Source organism: Temnothorax longispinosus, chromosome 2, assembly GCF_030848805.1.
Source record: "Temnothorax longispinosus isolate EJ_2023e chromosome 2, Tlon_JGU_v1, whole genome shotgun sequence".
Classification (NCBI taxonomy): domain Eukaryota; kingdom Metazoa; phylum Arthropoda; class Insecta; order Hymenoptera; family Formicidae; genus Temnothorax; species Temnothorax longispinosus.
Window position 1 is genome coordinate 16,196,834 of NC_092359.1, and position 25,282 is coordinate 16,222,115.

General features: G+C 31.9%; 5 protein-coding genes across 8 annotated transcripts in view; all 5 read left to right on the plus strand.

The window, feature by feature from the left end:
• Ror (tyrosine-protein kinase transmembrane receptor Ror) overlaps positions 1 to 4,076 on the plus strand; it is a 250,063-nt gene extending 245,987 nt beyond the window's left edge. For all 4 annotated transcript variants that reach the window (XM_071769767.1, XM_071769766.1, XM_071769768.1 and 1 more), the window contains 4 exons: positions 69 to 285; positions 371 to 712; positions 784 to 1,052; positions 1,141 to 4,076. In XM_071769767.1, coding sequence (XP_071625868.1) covers positions 69 to 285; positions 371 to 712; positions 784 to 1,052; positions 1,141 to 1,833 — 1,521 coding nt within the window. In that variant the 3' untranslated portion in view covers positions 1,834 to 4,076. The remainder of the gene's footprint in view (positions 1 to 68; positions 286 to 370; positions 713 to 783; positions 1,053 to 1,140) is intronic.
• Positions 4,077 to 4,425: 349 nt separating this feature from the next.
• On the plus strand, positions 4,426 to 7,742 carry LOC139808115 (uncharacterized). Its single transcript, XM_071769771.1, has 7 exons — positions 4,426 to 5,305; positions 5,783 to 5,877; positions 5,982 to 6,161; positions 6,318 to 6,535; positions 6,695 to 6,915; positions 7,004 to 7,257; positions 7,337 to 7,742. Exons 1-7 carry the CDS (start codon positions 5,150 to 5,152, stop codon positions 7,548 to 7,550), a joined length of 1,338 nt encoding a protein of 445 aa, XP_071625872.1. The 5' UTR covers positions 4,426 to 5,149; the 3' UTR covers positions 7,551 to 7,742.
• Positions 7,743 to 8,040: 298 nt separating this feature from the next.
• On the plus strand, positions 8,041 to 11,333 carry LOC139808691 (uncharacterized). Its single transcript, XM_071770943.1, has 6 exons — positions 8,041 to 9,094; positions 9,423 to 9,517; positions 9,623 to 9,802; positions 9,962 to 10,179; positions 10,527 to 10,747; positions 10,862 to 11,333. Exons 1-6 carry the CDS (start codon positions 8,939 to 8,941, stop codon positions 11,117 to 11,119), a joined length of 1,128 nt encoding a protein of 375 aa, XP_071627044.1. The 5' UTR covers positions 8,041 to 8,938; the 3' UTR covers positions 11,120 to 11,333.
• Positions 11,334 to 11,480: 147 nt separating this feature from the next.
• LOC139808689 (uncharacterized) lies at positions 11,481 to 15,602 on the plus strand. Its single transcript, XM_071770942.1, has 8 exons — positions 11,481 to 12,571; positions 12,633 to 13,103; positions 13,425 to 13,519; positions 13,628 to 13,807; positions 13,958 to 14,175; positions 14,509 to 14,729; positions 14,844 to 15,097; positions 15,175 to 15,602. Exons 2-8 carry the CDS (start codon positions 12,948 to 12,950, stop codon positions 15,386 to 15,388), a joined length of 1,338 nt encoding a protein of 445 aa, XP_071627043.1. The 5' UTR covers positions 11,481 to 12,571; positions 12,633 to 12,947; the 3' UTR covers positions 15,389 to 15,602.
• Positions 15,603 to 15,789: 187 nt separating this feature from the next.
• Positions 15,790 to 20,115, plus strand: LOC139808087 (uncharacterized). The gene is made up of 7 exons (XM_071769716.1): positions 15,790 to 16,887; positions 17,365 to 17,459; positions 17,570 to 17,752; positions 17,902 to 18,119; positions 18,453 to 18,673; positions 18,795 to 19,048; positions 19,120 to 20,115. The coding sequence occupies exons 1-7, from the start codon at positions 16,732 to 16,734 to the stop codon at positions 19,331 to 19,333; spliced, it is 1,341 nt and encodes a 446-aa protein (XP_071625817.1). The 5' UTR covers positions 15,790 to 16,731; the 3' UTR covers positions 19,334 to 20,115.
• Positions 20,116 to 25,282: the final 5,167 nt, after the last annotated feature.

Here is a 25,282-nt window from a genome sequence, read left to right on the forward strand (position 1 = left end):
ACATATACATATTTCTAAATTATACGTTGCAACTAGATAATGCTAAAACAATACTTTATTTTTAACAGATGTTAACTAGTATCCAGTGTGATAAAAACATATATGATGGAAGGAGGAGCACGATGCAACCTATGGAAATGAGTTCTCTCTTGGCAGGGCCTGGTAATACGACACCGGGCACTGGCACCTTAAGCAGTGGCAGTAGTAGAACTTCTAATAATAGGATACCGCAATTTACTACAAATAATATCGTGCTCTTGCAAGAACTCGGTGAAGGTGCTTTTGGTAAATATTAACAAATTATTCATTTTTTTCTGTGTGTAAATTCGATAAATGATTCACTTTAAACTAATATTGATTATATCTTTAGGAAAAGTTTACAAGGGAGAATTGCAAACCGGAAATAAGTGTGAGCCACCCATTTATGTAGCGGTGAAAACACTGAAGGAAAATGCGACTCCCAAGACTCAGAGCGACTTTAAAAGAGAAGTCGAATTGATGACGGATCTACGGCATCCGAATATCATTTGTTTGCTCGGTGTGATATTGAAAGGGGAACCAATGTGTATGCTCTTCGAGTACATGACTCAGGGAGATCTGCATGAGTTTCTAATCTGTCACTCCCCGAGATCGGATGTTCCATTAAATAACAGTGGCGGAAAAATTCTAGAGCAACCGGAATTTTTGCATATTGCTTTACAAATTGCTTCCGGTAGATATTAATTTATTTTACGATTAAGTTGACATAATTTTGATACATACAATAATTATCGTTCTTCTTAGGCATGGAATATTTGGCTAGTCATCATTACGTCCATCGCGATTTGGCAGCGAGAAATTGCTTAGTAGGCGATAATTTAACAGTAAAAATCTCAGACTTTGGTCTGTCGCGAGATATATACAGCAGCGACTATTACAGAGTACAATCTAAAAGTTTACTCCCTGTTCGATGGATGCCACCCGAGTCGATTCTGTACGGTAAATTTACTACAGAGTCGGACGTATGGAGTTTCGGAGTTGTACTCTGGGAGATCTACAGCTACGGTTTGCAGGTAAAATCAAAATAACCATTAAATTAAAAATAATAATAAAGAATTTTTGAATTTTGTTTTACATTTATGCACTTATTGCTCTGTTTAGCCATATTACGGATACAACAATCAGGAAGTTATAGACATGATTCGCTCGCGGCAACTATTGCCGTGTCCCGAAGACTGCCCGACGATGATTTACAGTCTGATGATTGAGTGCTGGCACGAGGTGGCGAATCGTAGGCCGCAATTCCCGGAAATTCACCATCGACTGCATAATTGGTACATAAATCAAACCTACTTGAGCGACTTCTGCAACGAATCTATCACCAGTTACTCCGGCAGTAGTCACAAAAGCACAAATAAGACCAATTCGACGCAACTGTCAGCGCCGATATATAAAAGCGATCAAAAAACAGGCATGGAGACCATGTGTAATCTCAACGATCACAATAACGCGATAAAGATGCTACCACCGATAAATACTTTTCCGAATTCTAATTGCGTTGAGCAGAGACCAAATTGCGGTTTTAACACGGAACATGGAACGCCGATAAAGACGCCTAATTATCAGAATCCCGCTACGAACGTCAATCTGAACGATATCTACGATGACAAACAGTGTTGCTCGCCAAAGTTGAGCGGCGCAAAGAAAGTTTTACCTGCGGTAGTACCTCAAGCGAGTGGGCCCAAGTCGAACGTGCCCTGCAACGGTCCGAGACCGATGCAAAACGGCGCGCAATTGGTTGTCAGGTTACCGGATCCCAGTAAAGTTACGACTGAAACGAGGGTATCAAAGTGAACGACTTTATTCACGAATACGAATGATTCATCTTCGATCAAATAAAACATAGTTTTTGATCTCTAACGGGAACATTAAAGCTCCTTACCAGTCACATTCTCAACACCAAGGATTTGGCAAGCGTGTAGACCGCCATCGAAACAGGCACTGGTGCCAGTTTTTTAATCGAAAAGAGGAAAAAGAAGAAACTGTCGAATGCGTACGTTCGACTCGTATATTTGCCGAGATGATTTGTCGACGTCGATGAAAACGTATGTTTATATGATACTTCGGATATTTTTTTTATACTACTAAACGAATAGAGTAAAAACAGCTGCTTTAATAACTAATCATTGCCATATACATACATTTATTTATTTTTACAAATATACACGTATTTTATATTGCCTCTTATTTCGGATCACGTATATAATGTTTCCTCACGATCTATCGGATGATTATTTTGGACGGTATCGAACAAATAAGATAGATACAGAGAGAGAGTAACTATAATACTTAATCACTGCCATATATATGCATTTATTTATTGTTATAAATATACACGTATTTTATAATATATAATATTATCGTTTATTTTGGATGGTATATATACATATATATCTGTAATGTTTTACACCTAATTTAATACAATCTAGTTTAATACATACGTGGAACATAGAACCGAATGTCGTGCTCTAACGATTCCATTCGTGACTATAATAATATAACACAATAGAACGAAATTTTTAAGACGTGCTCCTTTATTTTTACGAAAAGATAGATAATCATTGAAACATTATATTAGCGAATATATGTACAATTTATACGTTTATTCGTAAGATATATAAAACGAGCGAGAAACAATTCTATTTCACAAGGAAGAAAAATAAATTCTCTCTTATAGAACACAATATCAACGAATGTTGATATCTGCATTAAAACGAGTGTTTAATCATGTGCATGCTCTGTCCAAAGAGTATAATATTGTATGGAATATATTGTTATGCTCTATATAAGGCATACCTCTTATGAATCATGTTTTCAAATAATCTTTACAGAACTGTTCAAAAAGATTCGTATATGCGGGCAATCGGATATATATTGTAATAAGCGAAAGTGAGAAAAAAGAAAGAAAGAGCGACAGAGGTATGTATGAGTGCGTGTGTGCATGTGTGTATTTTGTGAATATATATTGAGATGTTTTCTAAAAAGCAATTTTTATAATCATATCGTATGCCAAAACCCGGATAGCGAATATTAATTGTTAATAAAAAAAAACATTCAACTTGTACATTTTTATAATAATCGCAAATATATCTTTTATCTGTAAATCTTTGAGGTCACTCTTTTAGCCGAAAATGTAATTTTATTGCTGCAATTGTGCTACATGAATTGATTGGAATATATTCTATATCTGTAAGCGTAAAGAACCAATATGCAATGAGAAATATATAAGAATCAATTTATTTACTATATGTTTGTGGCTTCGTTAAACGCGCATTGTCAATATTTATAGATAATTAATGTCAACGTAAGTGTATCACCGCTAATGAGAGATAATTTACGCAAAATTTTTTTAATTACTAATCTTTTATTTATTCTTAGTATTCTTTGACCTCAAAGACGCAAACGACTGAGATTTGATACCCCACGAACACTCAGCGATGTTAAATGGAAAATTTTATCGGCGTTTGTGTATAAATTATATGTTATTTGTGTATGGGGCATATAATATACATTCTAACAGGCGCTAAAACATTGTCGCTCGATTTGACACTGAATCGAGTAACACCCTATGATGAACTTTGCGAAATTAATGCCCACTTTAAAGAGCGAGATAGCGAATACTAGCGCAGAGCGATAGGAAGTGAAAACGTAGAATTAAAGTATTCAAAGGGGGAGACTGTATTATACTTTTTATAATTTTGTATTAATAAAAAAGAAACATAAAGAACATGTTCCGTTCGTTGGAGAAAAAAAAGAAAGACTGGACTTAACGACATCGTCCGGTGATTTTTACTCCCACGTCCATTAACTGGACAATGATCGGAGAGTGCGCGATAAGTGCTATTGAGTTAAATAAGACTTGTAGAACTGACGAACCTCCGAATCGAATTTATATCGACTGTAATCCCGACCGTCTCGAAGGTTTGTCACGGAAACTTAGACTTAAGTTAATTTATGTAAACTTCAGCGAAGAATTATACACATTTAAAACCTTTATATATTCAGTCAAATATAATATACAATTCATGTTTTTCGTATATTACAGATTGGTCATTTCTTTCTTCATATAAGAAAATATATTGAATATAACCGCAACAAACATCTGATTGCAAAAAAATCATCATTACTTTACGCATTTAGCAATTTACATGTGATAAATAATTCTAATTAACTCATTAAATCGATTAATGGATCTTTAAGAAATAAACTTCTCTACATTTATTTATAATTTATCAGATTTATCCTCTATTTTATGACAGTATGATCAATTAATTGTCTATAGATTGCATATATAGGTACTTACAAAGTTATAATAATTAATTTGAATTCTTTCCATTCTGAAAGGCTTTATTTTATATTACGATAATGGATGAATGGATCAATTTGTCTCATCTGATGTTTTATTTAACTAACAATACATACTAGCTTATTTACAATCTTTTTATTTACAATTTGTAACAGATGTTAAAAATAATAAAAATGTCCATGATGTGTAATTATTGATTTAGATGTTTCACTCATAGTGAAATCACGTGTATTGATGACCTTGATCACTTTAGTCTTTCCATTAGCTTCAGTCTTCGCATTAGCGATGCGATAACAAATCAACGCACCATTAAGGCACGCAATGCTAGCAATTTGATCGAAAAAGCACATGTTTGTCATATACATCATGATAGTGACTAAAATTGACATTTCTACTGTTTACATAATCCTGCAACCTATAAAATATATATCTACTATCTCCGTTATATAGGATGTTCTAATCAAAAGATGAATAATTGATGGATATACTGCACTAATGCAATATTAATACCTATATATACATTTTCTTTCTCCTTTCCTCAGCTATAAAGAAAGTTATTTCGGGTTAAATTGTCTCCTGCATAAGGAAGACAATTTAACTGCAATTGTCTCATATTTACACCGTGGACAATGCGATCACGGATAGGACATAACCACAATTTCCGTAATTATACTGTGTAAGAAAATAATATATATCAAAATATATGTCGATGTAAATAATGCAAATCGGCAAAACACGTTTCAAATGTCTTTGTGAGACGAGCGTTATTCCCGATTACGTCGAGCTTTATCGTGGTTCGAAACAATGAACGGCGTGATTTGGAGTAAAACGCAGAAGACTTTCGTACCAATTTCCAGCGTGCCGATATTTGCCATGCTACAACAAGAACGTCTTAAACAAAGTCGAGCACTGGAAACCCACAATTTCCAATTGCGCAACTTGACTCTAACATCCTACCAGGTACTTCCATGAAGCTCAACTGAGTTTTTGGATATCCTATTATATTTATAAATATTTCCACACTTCTCTCATTAAAATTAATATTCAATAATTAATAATAATAGTACGATAATTCCTATTAAAAATTTTCAAATTATGAAAAATGTTATCTGAAACTATTCATTGAGTAATTATTTATGACAAATTTATCTGTAACTTCAATTTATTCAATTTACTAAAATAGAAATTTTTAAGAAAGTATAATTAAATAATTAATAGTATTACATGGACCAAGTAATGATGATAGAAATATCGATCGTATTTTTAAATAATAACTGATAATGCAAGAAAGAATAATTTTTCTTATTCTATATTTCGGGAAACGATATTAAATTATTTACTATTCTTTCAACGTTATACAATTTATTAAAGAATTACAAACTAAGAAATATAAACTAACTGCGAAGACTTGGATGATAATTTCTTCATATATTTTAGGATCCGCATTTCCTCGAATTTTACGATAACGATACGAAAGTTACAGGACTTTGCGGTGAATTGTGGACTCTTCTTTCTGCAAAATTGAATTTTACGTAAGATTAACTGTAATCCAAACCGCAATTTATTATATTAGAAGATTGTTGGCAAAGCTAACGATAAATTACATGTACAATCAAAGGATACTTCATATTCTTAGATTACAGCCAATAAAATCAAATGAAACTGGCCTGGGTGCATCATCGAAAAACCATACCATTTTTGAGCAAGGATTATTAAGTATAATTTCGCGCAATGAAACTATTGCGATTCCAAAAGTCGAAACTTACAGTGTTCGACGTATAGCTGTTGATTTTACAATGCCTTTATGGATGAACAGGTACACTTTTAAGTGCTTCACACGATGACATCTTCTAAAATGCTAAATAGAGACGAAAGAATTGCAACTTTTAAAAAAAGACATATAACAACGTATATAAAATTTATTCTTATAAACTTCAGGTTGTTATAACAAAATCTTATAATAATGTTACAGCCACCGATTATATATTCAACATGAGATAATACACGACAGCACATGGATGGCAAAAGTGTTCTCCTGGAAAATATGGTGCTTTGTATTGGTTATGTGTCTACTACTGAGCATATGTAGTTTTTGGTCACAAATTATTCTCGCACGGATCGGAAATAATTGCAGACGCTCGACCATTAGCGATCATATTTTTTACACCTTTGGAATGATCTGCAATCAAAGTATGTATGATTAATATAAATATATGTTTTATCCTGTTTATTTTGAAATAATACAAAAATGATTATGATCGCATTATCTTTATCGAAATAAAATGATATTTAATTATTAAATGGTATGTAATAACAAAAAAATATTAACTTGAGTAATAACTGTAACAGGCTATATTCCCGATGTTCTTATTGGAAGATCAAGAATATTTGAAGTATCGCTGGGCCTCTTTTGTTCTATATTGTCGATGGCATTTGGAGCTTTGTTATTCCTTTATATAACAAAAAGGATTAACGTTATACCGCCATTCAATAATCTAGAATCTCTGCTGACCGATACCTCATATGACGTTGTTATTTTGAAAGGTTCTATTGGAGATATCGCGTTTAAGGTATTAGATATTTATTTATATAATTTGTTAATCTTTAAATTACATCGAGTATATGTGATCCAGATATTGGCTATTAAAAAACTTATAGGTAAACCCTAACAAACCTTATACACTGGTAAGAAGGGCAAAACGCGTCGTCGTTGCATCAACAATCGAGGAAATGTTTAAATTGACATGTATAAAAGGTAAAAAGAAGTATACCGCACTTCAAGGTGAAGACGAGTATAAAGCAAGAGGTCAAATTGAATGTGAGGTGATTCCAATTGGACAATCTTACTTCAAAATGTGGGTAGCTTCCGGCATTGCGAGGAATTTTAAGTACAAAAGGACCATCGACCTCGGGTAAAAAGCGATTATAATACCATCGTATATAGGTATAATGCTAACGTGCTATGTGAACAAGTAATTTTTATGTGTACAGGATACTCAGATTAAAGGAAGTTGGATTGTGGGATGAGTTAGTAGATCGTTGGTTAACGGAGAAAAGTCAGCGTCTTAATAATGCCAACGTAGAAGCGATTGGGATAGATCAAGTTTCTTTAGTAATTTTAATGATGTGCTGTGGAATGATAACAGCTTTTATTATTTTCATAATTGAAAAAATTGTATATGCTTATCAACACAGGCTATCGTAACTTTACACTAATGCTATCATGAATATTTTAATTATGTAATTTTACTTTATTTGCTTCAAAGATTTATCTGCCAGCAGTTATTTAACTCACGTTTGAAAACTCTATTATGTACATTTATACCATATATGAATGTGTAAACCACAATTAATGCTGTAATAATTAAAAAACTGTGATAAATAATAAAATTATTAATCAAACATGATTATGTATGAGTATCATCAGAATTTTATTTCTCTCATATATTTTTATTTATCTCATTACGTCATTTGATATTCTATGAATATATAGATCGAACTTACTGTTAGTTTTAAGTGGATACTCGCTATTAAAATAAAAAGATTATAAACTACATAAATTGGAGATTAATAGTAAAATAAACACAACATGTCGAAAAATTGCTGATGTGATTATAATGCTCATCAAACTTTATAACAAGACAACATGTTATGTTTCTGAAAGTACTCGATCAAAAAACAATTGTAAAAGATTACAGTATATTAAACAATTGTAATACCTAATATACGAGAGAGAAACAATTACAAAAGTTTTTCCATTCACCAGAAGGCTTTATTTTATATTGCAATAATGGATATCAATTTGTTCCATCTAATGTTTTATTTAAGTAACAATACGTGCTAGCTAAATTATCTTTTGATTTACAATCAGTAACAAATGATAAAAATGCCCATGACGTGTATTTACTGATTACATGTTTCATCATAGTGAAATCACGTGTATTCATGACCTTAATCACTTTAATCTTTGCATTAGCTTCAGTCTTCGCATTAGCGGTGTGATAACAACGCACCATTAAGGCACGCAATGCCAGCAATTTGATCGAAAAAAAGCACATGTTTGTCTTATACATCATGATAGTGACTAAAATTGATTGGCTATAAATAAATAATGTAAGCAAAATATACTGCAGGACATCTCGATCTACATTAAAATCATTACAAAGCAGGTGCATCGAATACATTGTACATTTCTACTGTTTACATGATCCTGCAACCTATAAGATATGTATCTACTCCCTCTCTGTCAAATAGGAAGTTCTAAACAAAAGATGAATAATTGATGGATACTGCACTAATGCAATATTAATACATATAAATTTTCTTCCTCTTTTTCTCAGCTATAAAAGAAGTAATTTCGAGTAAAATTGTCTCCTGCATAAGGAAGACAATTTAACTGCAATTGTCTCATATTTACACCTTGGACAATGCGATCAAGAATAGGATATAATAACAATTTCCGTAATTATACTGTGTAAGAAAATAATATATATCATAATATATATCATTGCAAATCAGCAAAACACGTTCCAAATGTCTTTGTGAGACGAGTGTTATTCCCGATTACGTCGAGCTTTGTCGTTGTCCGAAACAATGAACGGCGTGATTTGGAGTAAAATGCAGAAGACTTTTGTACCAATTTCCAGCGTGCCGATATTTGCCATGCTGCAACAAGAACGTCTTAAACAAAGTCGAGCACTGGAAACCCACAATTTCCAATTGCGCAACTTGACTCTAACATCTTTCCAGGTACGCTTCCATGAAGCTCAACTGAGTTTTTAGATATCCTATTATATTTATACATATTTTCACACTTCTCTCAGTAAAATTAATATTCAATAAATTAATAGTATCAAGAGGACCAAGTAATAATGATCGATAGAAATATCGTATTTTTTAGTGATAACTGTGATAAATGCAAGAAAAAATCATTTTTCCTATTCTATATATATTTCGGGGGAAACGTTATTAAATTATTTAATATCCTTTCAAAGTTATACAATTTATTAAAGAATTACAAACTAAGAAATATAAACTGACTGCGAAGATTGGATGACAATTTCTTCATGTATTTTAGGATCCGCATTTCCTCGAATTTTACGATAACGATACGAAAGTTACAGGACTTTGCGGTGAATTGTGGATTCTTCTTTCTGAAAAATTGAATTTTACGTAAGATTAAACTGTAATCCAAACCGCGATTTATTATATTAAAAGATTGTTAGCAAAGCTAACGATAAATTACATGTACAATCAAAGAATACTTCATATTCTCAGATTACAGCCAATAAGATCAAATGAAACTAGCCTGGGCGCATCATCGAAAAACAGTACCGTTTTTGAGCAAGGATTACTAAGTATAATTTCGCGCAATGAAACTATTGCGATTCCAAAAGTCGAAACTTACAGTGTTCGAAATATAGCTGTTGATTTTACAATACCTTTATGGATGAACAGGTACGCTTTAAGTGCCTCACACGATGATATCTTCTAAGTCTTCTAAGATGCTAAATAAAGACGAAACAATGCAACTTTTAAAAAAAGACATATAACAACGTATAAAATTTATTCTTATAAACTTTAGGTTGTTATAACAATCTTATAATAATGTTACAGCCACCGATTATATATTCAACATGAGATAATACACGACAGCACATGGATGGCAAAAGTGTTCTCCTGGGAAATATGGTGCTTTATATTGGTTATGTGTCTATTATTGAGCGTATCCAGTTTTTGGTCACAAATTATTCTCGCACGGATCGGAAATAATTGCAGACGCTCGACCATTAGCGATCATATTTTTTACACTTTTGGAATGATCTGCAATCAAAGTATGTATGATTAATATGAATATGTTTTAGCCTATTTCTAATTTTTTAACTGTAGCTAAATTAAAAAGCAATGCAGATATTATATCATATCACATTTATGAACATAGTGTGACATTTTTTGTCAAAATGTTTACCTTGGTACAGAGTTTAAGTAAAGTTACATTTATTATTATATAAATGCGCGTTATAATTATTATGCGAGAATGTTAACTTTATTTTGAAATATACCTAATACAAAAATGACTATAATCGCAATATCTGTATATCCGTATCGGAATAAAATGATATTTAATCATTAATGGTATGTAATAACACAAAATTATTAATTTGAGTAATAACTGTAACAGGCTATATTCCCGATGTTCTTGTTGGAAGATCAAGAATATATGAAGTATCGCTGGGCCTATTTTGTTCTATATTGTCGATGGCATTTGGAGCTTTGTTATTCCTTTATATAGCAAAAAGGATTAACGTTATACCGCCATTCAATAATCTAGAGTCTCTGCTGACCGATACTTCATATGATGTTGTTATTTTGAAAGGTTCTATTGGAGATATCGCGTTTAAGGTAATAATAAAATACGTTTGATATTATTTATTTATTAGATCCATTTATGTAATTTGTTAATCTTTAAATTACATCGAGTATATGTTCAGATATTGGCTATTAAAAAATTTATAGGTAAGCCCTAACAAACCTTATGCACTGGTAAGAACTGCAAAACGCGTCGTCGTTGCATCAACAGTCGAGGAAATGTTTAAATTGGCATGTATAAAAGGTAAAAAGAAGTATACCGCACTCCAAGGTGAAGACGAGTATAAAGCAAGAGGTCAAATTGGATGTGAGGTGATTCCAGTTGGACAATCTTACTTCAAAATGTGGGTAGCTTCCGGCATTGCGAGGAATTTTAAGTACAAAAGGACCATCGACCTCGGGTAAAAAGCGATTATAATACCGTCGTGTATAATGCTAACGTGCTATATGTAAACAAGTAATTTTTATGTATACAGGATACTCAGATTAAAGGAAGTTGGATTGTGGGATGCGTTAGTAGATCGTTGGTTAACGGAGAAAAGTGAACGTCATAATAATGCCAACGTAGAAGCGATTGGGATAGATCAAGTTTCTTTAGTAATTTTAATGATGTGCTGTGGAATGATAACAGCTTTTATTATTTTTATGATTGAAAAAATTGTATATGCTTATCAACGCAGGCTATCGTAACTTTTTACTAATGCTATCAAGAATATTTTAATTATGTAATTTTACTTTATTTGCTTCAAAGATTTATCTGCCAGCAGTTATTTAACTCACGTTTGAAAACTCTATTACATTTATACCATACATGAATGTGTAAACCACAATTATTGCTGTAATAATTAAAAAACTTTGATAAATTATAAAATTATTAATCAAACATGATTATGTATGAGTATCATCGGAATTTTATTTCTCTCATATATTTTTATTTATCTCATTACGTCATTTGATATTCTATGAATATATAGATCGAACTTACTGTTAGTTTTAAGTGGATACTATGATATTATTAAAATAAAAAGATTATAAATTACATAAATTGGAGATTAATAGTAAAATAGACACAACATGTCGAAAAATTGCTGATGTGATTATAATGCTCATCAAACTTTATAACAAGACAACATTTTATGTTTCTGCCCACACAGCACACTTTATCTGAGGGACGTCCTACAGATAAAGTGGGATATCTCAATAACCGGTGGATATCCAGTAGATATTTAATATCCGGTGGATATCCAGCGGATGCACAAATGTCCCTCAAAATATCCTGTGCTGTGTGGGTGAAAGTACTCGATCAAAAAACAATTGTAGAAGATTACAGTATATTAAACAATTGTAATACCTAATATACGAGAGAGAGAGAGAAAAAGATTTACAAGAGTTTTTCTATTCATCGGATGGCCTTATTTTATATTGCAATAATGGATCAATTTGTTCCATCTAATGTTTTATTTAAGTAACAATACGTGCTAGCTAAATTATCTTTTTATTTACAATCTGTAATAAATGATAAAAATGCCCATGATGTGTATTTATTGATTATATATTTCACTCATATAGTAAAATCACGTGTTCTGATGATCTTGATCGCTTCGGTGTTCGTATTAGCTGTGAGATAACAAAATTTACGCGCCATTGGCACCGAGCAATTGATCAGACAAAAGGCAAATCCTTTATCCTGCATATTATAATAATGACTAAAATTTATTAGCCATGAATAAACCTAACGTAAATAAAGTATATTTGTATCATATCTCAATTTACGTTAAAATCCTTACAAAGCAGGTGCATCGAATACATTGTATATTTGTACTGTACGTGATCCGGCAACACCTATAGCTATATAAGGTATGTATAATATTTTATACCCTCTTCGTTAAATGAGAAGTTCTAATCAAAAAATCAATAGTTTTAGATGGACACTGCATTAATGCAACATTAATACATAAACATTTTTTTTCTCTTTTTCTCCGCTATAAAAATAAATGTTGCAAGTTAAATTATCTTCAGCATAAAAAAGACAATTTAACTGCAATTTAACTGCAAACTGTTTCACCGTGAACAAAATGCGATCAAGGATATGCATGATAATAATAATTTCCGTAATTATATTACGAAAATAACAATATATATATCATTATCGTTGTAAATTGGCAAAGCACATTGCAAATTGTCTTTGTGAACCGAGCGTTATATCCGATTAAGTCGAGCTTTGTCCGAAACAATGAACGGCGTGATTTGGAGTAAAACGCAGAAAACTTTCGTGCCAATCTCCAGCGTGCCGATATTTTCCATGCTGCAACAAGAACGTCTTAAACAAAGTCGAGCACTGGAAATCCACAATTTCCAATTGCGCAACTTGACGCTAACATCCTTCCAGGTACGCTTCCATGAAGCTCAAATGAGTTTTTGGATATTCTATTATATTTATACATATTTCCACACTTCTCTCAGAAAAATTAATATTCAATAAATTATAGTATCAAGAGGACCAAGTAATAATGATCGATAGAAATATCGTATTTTTTTAGTGATAACTGTGATAATGCAAGAAAGAATAATTTTTCTTATTCTATATTTCGGGAAACAATTTTAAATTATTTACTATTCTTTCAACGTCATACAATTTATTAAAGAATTACAAACTAAGAAATATAAACTGACTGCGAAGACTGGATGACAATTTCTTCATGTATTTTAGGATCCGCATTTCCTCGAATTTTACGATAACGATACGAAAGTTACAGGACTTTGCGGTGAATTGTGGACTCTTCTTTCTGAAAAATTGAATTTTACGTAAGATTAAATTGTAATCCAAACCACTTTTATTATATTAAAGGATCGTTGGCAAAGCTGGCTAACGATAAATTACATGTACAATCAAAGGATACTTCATATTCTTAGATTACAGCCAATAAAATCAAATGAAACTGGCCTGGGTGCATCATCGAAAAACCATACCGTTTTTGAGCAAGGATTACTAAGTATAATTTCGCGCAATGAAACTAGTGCGATTCCAAAAGTCGAAACTTACAACGTTCGACGTATAGCAGTTGATTTTACAATGCCTTTATGGATAAACAGGTACGCTTTAAGTGCTTCACACTATGACATCTTCTAAAATGCTAAATAAAGACAAAAGAATGCAACTTTAAAAAAGAGACATATAACAACGTATAAAATTTATTCTTATAAACCCCAGGTTGCTATAACAATCGTATAATAATTTTACAGCCACCGATTATATATTCAACATGAGATAATACACGACAGCACATGGATGGCAAAAGTGTTCTCCTGGAAAATATGGTGCTTTATATTGGTTATGTGTCTATTATTGAGCGTATGCAGTTTTTGGTCACAAATTATTCTCGCACGGATCGGAAATAATTGCAGACGCTCGACCATTAGCGATCATATTTTTTACACCTTTGGAATGTTCTGCAATCAAAGTATGTATGATTAATATAAATATGTTTCATCCTGTTTCTATTTTTTAACTGTAGCTAAATTAAAAAGCAATGCAGATATCATATCATATCACATTTATGAACATAGTGTGACATTTTTTGTCAAAATGTTTACCTTGGTATAGAGTTTAAGTGAAGTCAGATTTTTTATTTTATAAATGCGTCATAATTGTTATGCGAGAAGGTTAACTTTATTTTGAAATAATACAAAAATGACTATAGTCGCAATATCTTTATCGAAATAAAATGATATTTAATCATTAAATGGTATATGTAATAACAAAAAATTATTAATTTGAGTAATAACTGTAACAGGCTATATTCCCGATGTTCTTGTTGGAAGATCAAGAATATTTGAAGTATCGCTGGGTTTCTTTTGTTCTATATTGTCGATGGCATTTGGAGCTTTGTTATTCCTTTATGTAGCAAAAAGGATTAACGTTATACCGCCATTTAATAATCTAGAGTCTCTGCTGACCGATACCTCATATGACGTTGTCATTTTGAAAGGTTCTATTGGAGATATCGCGTTTAAGGTAATAATAAAATACGTTTGATATAATTTATTTATTAGATTCATTTATGTAATTTGTTAATCTTTAAATTACATCGAGTATATGTTCAGATATTGGCTATTAAAAAATTTATAGTTAAGCCCTAACAAACCTTATGTACTGGTAAGAACTGCAAAACGCGTCGTCGTTACATCAACAGTCGAGGAAATGTTTAAATTGGCATGTATAAAAGGTAAAAAGGAGTATACCGCACTCCAAGGTGAAGACGAGTATAAAGCAAGAGGTCAAATTGGATGTGAAGTGATTCCAATTGGACAATCTTACTTCAAAATGTGGGTAGCTTCCGGCATTGCGAGGAATTTTAAGTACAAAAGGACCATCGACCTCGGGTAAAAAGCGATTATAATACCATCGTATAGGTATAATGCTAACGTGCTATGTGAACAAGTAATTTTTATGTGTACAGGATACTCAGATTAAAGGAAGTTGGATTGTGGGATGAATTAGTAGATCGTTGGTTAACGGAGAAAAGTCAGCGTCTTAATAATGCCAACGTAGAAGCGATTGGAATAGATCAAGTTTCTTTAGTAATTTTAATGATGTGCTGTGGAATGATAACAGCTTTTATTATTTTCATAATTGAAAAAATTGTATATGCTTATCAACACAGGTTATCGTAACTTTACACTAATGCTATCATGAATATTTTAATTATGTAATTTTACTTTATTTGCTTCAAAGATTTATCTGCCAGCAGTTATTTAACTCACGTTTGAAAACTCTATTACATTTATACCATGCATAAACGTGTAAACCACAATTAATGCTGTAATAATTAAAAAATTGTGATAAATAATAAAATTATTAATCAAACATGATTATGTTTGAGTATCACCAGAATTTTATTTCTCTCATATATTTTTATTTATCTCATTATTACGTCATTTCATAGTTTTAAGTGGATACTATTAAAATAAAAAGATTATAAACTACATAAATTGGAGATTAATAGTAAAATTAACACAAAATGTCGAAAAATTGCTTATGTGATTATAATGCTCATCAAACTTTATAACAAGACAATATTTTATGTTTCTGAAAGTACTCGATCAAAAAACAATTGTAAAAGATTACAGTATATTAAACAATTGTAATACCTAAGACGAGAGAGAGACATTTACAAGAGTTTTTCCTTTCAACGGAAGGCTTTATTTTATATTGCAATAATGGATCAATTTCTTCTATCTAATGTTTTATTTAAGTAACAAAATGTGCTAGCTAAATTATCTTTTTTTTACAATTTGTAATAAATGATAAAAATGCCCATGACGTGTATTTATTGATTACATGTTTCACTCATAGTGAAATCACGTGTTCTGATGATCTTGATCGCTTCGGTCTTCGTATTAGGTCTGAGATAACAATAGCAATTTGATCAGACAAATTGCAAATGTTTATCCTGCATATCATAATAATAACTAAAATTGATTAGCCATGAATAAATGTAACGTAAATAAAATATACTTTTTCATCATATCTTAATCTACGTTGAAATCATTACAAAGCAGATGCATCAAAAATACATTGTATATTATTTCTACTGCACATGATCCGGCAATACCTAGCTATATAAGGTATGTATAATATTTTATATCATCTTCGTTAAATGGGAAGTTCTAATCAAAAAATGAATAATTGATGGATACTGCATTAATGAAACATTAATATCAAAACATTTTTTTTCTCTTTTTCTCTGCTATAAAAATTATTGCTGTAAGTAAAATTATCTTCAGCATAAAAAAGGCAATTTAACTGCAATTTAACTGCAATTGTTTCACCATGAATAAAATGCGATCAAGAATATGATAATAATAATTTCCGTAATTACACTATACGCAATTATACTACGAAAATAACAATATATATATCATTATCGTTGTAAATCGGCAAAGTACATTGCAAATTGTCTTCGTGAGACAAGCGTTATTTTCGATTACGTCGAGCTTTGTCGTGATCCGAAACGATGAACGGCGTGATTTGGAGTAAAACGCAGAAAACTTTCGTGCCAATCTCCAGCGTGCCGATATTTGCCATGCTGCAACAAGAACGTCTTAAACAAAGTCGAGCACTAGAAACCCACAATTTCCAACTGCGCAACTTGACTCTAACATCCTTCCAGGTATACTTCCATAAAGCTTAAATGGCTGAATTTTTTTATATATTTTACGACATCTCTACACTTCTCTCATTAAAATTAATATTCAATAATTAATATAATAGTACGATAATTCTTTTTTATAAATCTTTATATTTCAAAAAATGTGCATATCTGAAGCTATCCATAAGTATATATAAACTTTATTTGTAGCTTCAATTTATTGAAAGAAAAATTTCTGAAAGAAAATAAAATGAAGTAATTAATAGTATCACGTGGACCAAGTAATAAGAGAAATGTCGTATTTTTAAAACGGCGACTATGATAATGTAAAAAAAAAATTTCTTCTATATTTTAAGAAACAATATTAAATTATTTATTATTCTTACAACTTTAATAACGTTATATAATTTATTAAAATTTGCAAACTATGAAATTTTGCTGAAGTTAGAAATAAAACTGACAGTGAAGACTAGAGAATAATTTCTTCATGTATTCTAGGAACGGCGTTTCTTCGAATTTTACGATAACGATATGAAAGTTACAGGATTCTGCGGCGAATTGTGGACTCTCCTTTCTGAAAAATTGAATTTTACGTAAGATTAAACTATAATTCAAACCGTGATTTATTGTATTAGAAGATTGTTAACGAAGCTAACAATAAACTAATATATATGTATAATCAAAGAATACTTCATGTTCTTAGATTACAACCAGTAAGATCAAATGAAACTAGCCTGATGGGTGTATCGTCGAAAAACGAGCCCATTTTGGAGCGAGGATTATTAGGTGTAATTATGCGCAATGAAACTATCGCGATTCCAAAAATCGAAATTAACAATTTTCGACATCAAGCTGCTGATTTTACAATGCCTTTATGGATGAACAGGTATGCTTTAAGTGTTCCGCTTCACGATGATATTTTCTAAAATAAAAAAGAAACAATGCAACTTTTGAAAAAAAGACATGTAACGACGTATAAAATTGATTCTTATAAATCCCAGGATAATTACAACAATCTTATGATAATTTTTGCAGCCATCGATTATATATTCAAAATGAAATAGTACACGACAGCACATGGATGGCAAGAGTGTTCTCCTGGAAAATATGGTGCTGTATATTGGTTATGTGTCTGTTATTGAGCGTATGCAGTTTTTGGTCACAAATTATTCTCGCACGGATCGGAAATAATTGCAGACGCTCGACCATTAGCGATCATATCTTTTACACCTTTGGAATGATCTGCAATCAAAGTATGAATGATTAATATAAATATATGTTACATCCTGTTTCTATTTTTTAATTGTAGCTAACTTAAAAGACAACGCAGATATCATATCATGTCACATTTATAAACATTGCGTGACATCTTCTTCCAAAATTTTGTATAGAGTTCACGTGATTTGAAAGTCAGATTTTTAATTTTATGAATGCGCCATAATTATTATAAGCGAAAGTTAACTTAATTTTTAAATAATACAAAAATGACTACGTGTTATAATATTGCGAAATCCTTACCGAAATAAAATAATTTTGAATCGTGTAATAATGAAAAATTATATTAATTTGAGTAATAATTGTAACAGGCAATATTCCCGATGTTCTTGTCGGAAGATCAAGAATATTAGAAGCATCGCTGGGCCTCTTTTGTTCTATATTGTCGATGGCATTTGGAGCTTTGTTATACATTTATATAGCAAAGAGAATTAACGTTATACCGCCATTCAATAATCTAGAGTCTCTGCTGACCGATACTTCATATGACGTTGTCACTTTGAAAGGTACTACTGGAGATATCGCGTTACAGGTATTAATAAAATACGTTTGATATAATTTATTTTGTGTTTATCAGATTTATTTATAATTTATTAATCTTCAAATTACATCAAATATATGTATAGATATTGGCTATTTAAAAAATTTATTAGGTAAGCACTAGGGAACCTTACATACTGGTAAGAACTGCAGAACGCGTCGTTGTTGCATCAACAGACGAAGAAATGTTCAAATTGGCATGTATACAAGGTAAAAGGAAGTATACCGTATTCCTAGGTGAAAACGAATATAAAGCAAAAGGTAAATTTGGATGTGAAGTGATCCCAGTTGGACAATCTTACTTGAAAATGTGGGTAGCTTCCGGCATTGCGAAGAATTTTAAGTACAAAAGGACCATCGACCTTGGGTAAAAAGCAATTACAATACCATCGTATACAATGCTAACGTGCTATGTGAACAAGTAATTTTTATGTACAGGATACTCAGATTAAAAGAAGTTGGATTGTGGAGTGTGTTAATAGATCGTTGGTGGACGGAAGAAAGTGAACATCGTTATAATGCTAAAGTAAAAACGATTAAAATAGAGCAAGTTTCTTTAATAATTTTAATAATGTGCTGTGGAATGATAACATCTTTTATTATTTTGTTAATTGAAAAAATTGTATATGCTTATCAACGCAGGCTATCGTAACTTTACATTAATGTTATCACGAATATTTTACTTAATTTTACTTTATTTGCTCAAAAGATTTATCTACCAGCAGTTACTTAACTCACGTCTGAAAACTTTATTATATTTATGTGTGTGACCACAATTAATGCTGTAATAATTAATAAAATTATTAATCAAACATGATTATATATGAGTATCACTAAAATTTCATTTCTCTTATATGCTTTTATTTATCTCAATTACGTCATTTGATATTCTACGAATATACATAACTTATTGTTAGTTTTAAGTGGATGCTGTTAAAATAAAAAGATAATAAATTATATAAATTCTAGACTAATAGTAGAATAAACAACACAACTTGTCAAAAAATTGCCGATATGATTATAATGCTCATCAAACTTTGTAACAAAACAAGCATTTTATGTTTCTGGAAGTTTCAAAAAAACAATTTATAAAAGATTACAGTATATTGAACAATTACCTAATACGAGAGAGAGAGAGAGAGAGAGAGAGAGAGAGAGAGAGAGAGAGAGAGAGAGAGAGAGAGAGAGATTTACGGGAGTCTTTCCATTCACCGGGAAGGCTTCATTTTATACTGCAATAATGGATATCAATTTATTCCAACTATAATGTTTTATTTAAATAACAACACGTGCTAGCTAAATTATCTTTTTATTTACAATCTGTAATAAATTAAAAAAATGCCCATGACGTGTATTTACTGATTATATGTTTCACCCACAGTGAAATCACGTGTTCTAATGATCTTGATCGCTTCTAGCCCAGTCAAATTAGATTATTTTTGAGCGTTTGAATGAAAAAATTGCCGGCAGCTGGAAACTGGTATACAGGTTCATTTTAGTGTTCTTTTAAACATACTAAAAGTCCCCATACATAGAGCGTGAGCCGGCTGCACCATCTTGAAAGAAAGAGTACAAAAATGGGGTTTTTTGCGAATAACTCGGAAATTATTAGTTTCACGGGAAAGAACAATCAGAGCGAAAATGTAGCTGATAAAATTCCTCGTAATTTGGTTTTTTGTAGAACTTCGTACGACCATTAGTTCCCGAGATAGATTTTTTTGAAGCATCGGGCAAATGAGGAAAGAGCTGTTTTCTTCGAGCGTTTTTTCAAAATACCTCAGTTCTGGCTGTCCGAAAGTAAAAAAATGCATACAATGAAAGTGAAAGAGAATTAAATTATCTACAAAATGCATTATTTATGTTATACCGCGCGACTAATATTTCTGGAAATATTACGATTTAAATGAAATTTTGACTTTTGGAAATTACTAAATAATACCTCTTGATAATAATAATTTATTGTAAACTTATATATAATGCGTATTAATATCTAGAACGTATCAATATCTTCTTCAACTTCTTCGTCCAGCTCGTATATGTTTAGGCACCCTGTTTCCTGGCAGTTACCGCAAAGATCGGAGCACTTAAGACCTGCTTTTTTGCACCCACAGGACATTGTGCAATGTTTTTTACAGTTGCATGAGACAAGTCGTAAAATTTCATCCGGTGCTGGGGATTCCAACGTTTGGAGAGGCTGCAGATAGTTATTTACTTTGTGCCAGCCCCACATTTCGGGGTCCTTATAATTACCCAACCACGTTTGTACTTGGTGGTAGGCTCGGAATGAGTGTTGGGCAGCTGCCCCCTCTGTTGGTGGCAATGATGGCATACGGGATGTACTTTTTTGTGCAAATCTTTTAAACTCGTTGTAACGATGAACATTTAAATTGATTTTTTCTGGATGTTTTGCTCCATAAATATATAAAAACAGAATTTCTCCAGCTCGTTGAATTTCTTGGGCAGTCGAATTGCTATTGACGAAAATATTATTAACGTGTCTAAGTTCTTCTACTCGCTGCAGCAGATTAACAATTTTGTTTTTTCCCTTTTGAAATATTGCCGAAGTCGTGTCACAGCCGCTGAACGCATGGGCCAGCAAAATAGTTTCTTTTAAGTATTCATCTTCTTGAAGTTTTTGGGAAGAATATATTTGTCTTTCGGTTTTCCCTTTTCCTTTCAAAAGAAGATGTTATTATTCACAGGTGCTAGAGCAATAGTCAAAACAAGAAGATCTACATCCTCTCCTACTATAGCACATTGCCTAGTCGCAGAAATTTCAACTGCTGTTGACACGATGAGTACGTCAGCATCGCTTTCCGCCTGCCTGACTGCAAATTCTTATCTTCGAATTTATCTTTTAGCATGGAAATAAGCCTCATTTTATTTTTGTCATTGCGTAAGAATTGTTCTTGGGTCACGGTGGCAACCATGTGTTCCTGAAAAATAATATCGGAGCATGATTTTTTCGCGCTACGCCGGTGTTGTTCGCATCGTTTTGTACTGTTGCCAGCATTGTCGTAGCCGTCAAAGACGATGACGCAATGATCTCCATAATGTTTTTGAACGTAATTCACGTACGCAGAACAAATGTCTCTGTATGATTGTTGCAGCTCCAAAGGACACGGTGTAATAAGAAGCCTCCATCTATAACATACGTGGTGTCTACTTCTGGAATATCAGTTTCCGTACATTCTTGAAAAATTTATACATCGCCGATTTATTCGTTTTTCTCATTCCTGCCTCGCAAAACAAGGATAGAGGAAACGGAGCAAGTTCATATTGCAAGAATTCAGGAAGATCCTCATCCTTCTTTTTCGCAATGATAATTCTCTGGAATATCATTAAAGGATCTATTACTGCTCGTTTGTCATGGACCTTGATTGAAGAGTTTACAGCAGCCAGTGATTGCACTCTATTACTGCGTTTCATATGTACATCCTTGAAACTCTTGTCGATTATAGAGTCATCCATACTAGACTCTCCATTCTCTCGCGCAAGAAAGCAATTTATAATTTCTTGATCCCCGATGACTCCGCTGCTTAAAGACATAATTTCGTTTGATATTTCAAAAAGGGTTGTGAGTTTCTAGCCATTCACCAAGTTTTTTCACGTCTTCATCATCTCGTTGCATTCTTGTTTCTCGGGCCTCTACATGCTGCTCTCCAGACGTAAATTGAACTTTACAATACTCCTCGAAACTTGCACAGATATCGTGAAGAATTGGCATTGTAATAACGAAGGACGTGAGGGTTTCGTCCGTTATACCTCTCATGACCGGACCTCCTTTGATTTTAAATTCTCTGTTGAGTGTTTGTTCAATTGTCTGATCTGACCATGTACCCGTCCAGAATTTCTTAGTACGCTTCATTGTGAAGTAGCCACGTTTTTTTTTTAGTTTTATAAAAGTCATTGTCGATAACACCTTTGCAAAAAAAACACGTGTTCCGAAAATCGAATAATTCTTTTTCACTTCTCAACATTTTCTTCCATGTAGATTCATCAGTAGAAGTAGATGCTTCATCTCTTTCTTTTCTTTTAAATCAGCTGTGATACTGTTCCTTCTCGTATAAGTTTTCCGACATTTTTGATGCACGCGCACAGAAGTTAATTGCATTATCAAGGGACTCTTCCCATCTTCTCGCAGTTTGCTACATTCGAGGATCGTCTGCACTCCTTTTCCCTTAACTTCGAAGAGTGTTTGTGTAGAATCTCTCTCATTGCAGATGAAACACTTTAATTCATGAGCCATGTTTCGCTATGCCTTCACCTGAGAAAGTTCATAAATATTATTATAAATGTTCGTTACAGTTCAATTTCCCATTATTTTTATTATTATTATTTATTATTTTATTATTATTATTATTGATTATTATTATTATTATTATTATTATTGTATTTTATTATATTTACGTTTTGACATTAATATTTGTTTATGAATTTTACTTTAGGTTATGTACGCAGTTTTTTATGTTTTTATTGGTTTAATTTATTAGTATATCAACAATAAATATGCATCCCTTACTTGCACTGTGTGCTCGCCTCTGCATATGAAACAGAAATTTGTTGCGGCCACTTTTGACGCCCTATATCTCGAATACTACCCGTCTTAAAAATTTGACCAAAGACCAATGGGAAGCTTACATCATGTATAATGAGATTTGAAACTTACGCCGATCGCAAAATTTCCAAATAAATTTTTTCGACAATATTTCAATCATTAAAATTACGGTAAACTGAGGAAAAAAGAGCAACATTATTCTAGCATCTGTTGTTGGTATAATTGTGGTCACATATTAATGCCGAATATACTGTTTTTCAGGAAATTTTATAAGCTTCAAATTTGGTCTGAAGCATTTGTACGTATCTCTCATAGAAACTGAGAAAATTACAAAAAAGTGTGGCAAACCCCATTTTTTACGAAAACTCTATAAGAAAGGCATAATTGAAATGACAATTTTTTAAAAACTTTTATTTCAAAACCGGTTCCACTGCAGGATCACATACATATGCATATAAACTTTTGAAAAAATGTCGATATTATTTTTTCTAAAGTTATTTTATGTCATGTTTTGTAAAAAAACTATAAATTATTAAGAAATTTTTAACATAACAAATATTTAAAAGGCTATATCTCTGGAAGTATTCATCACAGAAGGTCAAATAAAAATCATTTTAAAGATAATTTAATAAACTTCAAGAAACATGTGTATTTTTAAAAAAAGATAACTCGGAAGTCCGCCATTTTGAGAAGTGTACCTAAAAACCGTTTCTTTTACGGATATCAAAAATACTATTAATCGTGTGCAAATTGGTCAAAAACCAAATAATGAAAATTTAATAACCTTTCTATTTGATTTTAACAATTTTTTACGTAGGATTACCCATTTCCGACTTATATTGCGAGGAAATATTATTCTCATAATTTCCAAAAGTCAAAATTTCATTTAAACCGTAATATTTCCAGAAATATTAGTCGCGCGGTATAACATAAATAATGCATTTTGTAGGTAATTTAATTCTCTTTCACTTTCATTGTATGCATTTTTTACTTTCGGACAGCCAGAACTGAGATATTTTGAAAAAAACGCTCAAAGAAACAGCTCTTTCCTCATTTGTCCGATGCTTCAAAAAAATCTATTTTGGGAACTAATGGTCGTACGAAATTCTACAAAAAAACCAATTTGCGAGGAATTTTATCAGCTACATTTTCGCTCTGAATGTTCTTTCCCGTGAAACTAATAATTTCCGAGTTATTCGCAAAAAGCTCATTTTTGTACTCTTTTTTTCAAGATGGCGCAGCCGGCTCACGCTCTATGTATGGGGACTTTTAGTATGTTTAAAAGAACACTAAAATGAACCTGTATACCAATTTCCAGCTTGCCGGCAATTTTTTCATCCAAAAATTTTAATTTGACTGGGCTATTCTCGGTGTTCGCATTAGCTGTGAGATAACAAATTGACGCGCCATTAAGGCACCGAGCAATTGATCAGACAAAATGTAAGCAATTTGCTCAGACAAACGACAAATGTTTATCCTGCATATCATAATAATGACTAAAATTGATTAATCATGAATAAACGTAACATAAATAAAATATACTTGCATCATATCTCAATCTTCGTTAAAATCATTACAAAGCAGGTGCATCGAAAACATTGTATATTTCTACTGTGCATGATCCGGCAATACCTAGCTATATAAGGTATGTATAATATTTTATATTCTCTTCGTTAAATGGGAAATTCTAATAAAAAAATGAATAGTTGATGGATACTGCATTAATGCAACATTATAATACATAATCATTTTTTTTTTCTCTTTTTCTATAAAATGCTATAAAAATAATTGCTGAAGTTAAATTTATCTTCAGCATAAAACAGGCAATTTAACTGCAATTTAACTGCAATTGTTTCACCGTGAACAAAATGCGATCAAAGATACGTATGATAATAATAATTTCCGTAATTATACCACGCAATTATACTACGAAAATAACGATATATATATCATTGTCGTTATAAATCGGCAAAGCACATTGCAAATTGTCTTTGTGAGACAAGCGTTACTCCCAATTGTCGAGCTTTGTTATGGTCTGAAACG

What these genes read in the sequence shown, in the direction of transcription:
- LOC139808115 (XM_071769771.1), top strand. Translation starts at nt 5,150, where the DNA reads ATGAACGGCGTGATTTGGAGTAAAACGCAGAAGACTTTCGTACCAATT. An exon ending in TCTGCAAAATTGAATTTTAC is followed by an intron (nt 5,878 to 5,981) that starts GTAAGATTAACT and finishes TCATATTCTTAG; the next exon opens with ATTACAGCCAATAAAATCAA. An exon ending in ATGCCTTTATGGATGAACAG is followed by an intron (nt 6,162 to 6,317) that starts GTACACTTTTAA and finishes ATAATGTTACAG; the next exon opens with CCACCGATTATATATTCAAC.
- LOC139808691 (XM_071770943.1), top strand. Translation starts at nt 8,939, where the DNA reads ATGAACGGCGTGATTTGGAGTAAAATGCAGAAGACTTTTGTACCAATT. An exon ending in ATACCTTTATGGATGAACAG is followed by an intron (nt 9,803 to 9,961) that starts GTACGCTTTAAG and finishes ATAATGTTACAG; the next exon opens with CCACCGATTATATATTCAAC. An exon ending in TGGAATGATCTGCAATCAAA is followed by an intron (nt 10,180 to 10,526) that starts GTATGTATGATT and finishes TAACTGTAACAG; the next exon opens with GCTATATTCCCGATGTTCTT.
- LOC139808689 (XM_071770942.1), top strand. Translation starts at nt 12,948, where the DNA reads ATGAACGGCGTGATTTGGAGTAAAACGCAGAAAACTTTCGTGCCAATC. An exon ending in ATGCCTTTATGGATAAACAG is followed by an intron (nt 13,808 to 13,957) that starts GTACGCTTTAAG and finishes ATAATTTTACAG; the next exon opens with CCACCGATTATATATTCAAC. An exon ending in AAAAGGACCATCGACCTCGG is followed by an intron (nt 15,098 to 15,174) that starts GTAAAAAGCGAT and finishes TTATGTGTACAG; the next exon opens with GATACTCAGATTAAAGGAAG.
- LOC139808087 (XM_071769716.1), top strand. Translation starts at nt 16,732, where the DNA reads ATGAACGGCGTGATTTGGAGTAAAACGCAGAAAACTTTCGTGCCAATC. An exon ending in TGACTCTAACATCCTTCCAG is followed by an intron (nt 16,888 to 17,364) that starts GTATACTTCCAT and finishes CATGTATTCTAG; the next exon opens with GAACGGCGTTTCTTCGAATT. An exon ending in CTGGAGATATCGCGTTACAG is followed by an intron (nt 18,674 to 18,794) that starts GTATTAATAAAA and finishes AAAATTTATTAG; the next exon opens with GTAAGCACTAGGGAACCTTA.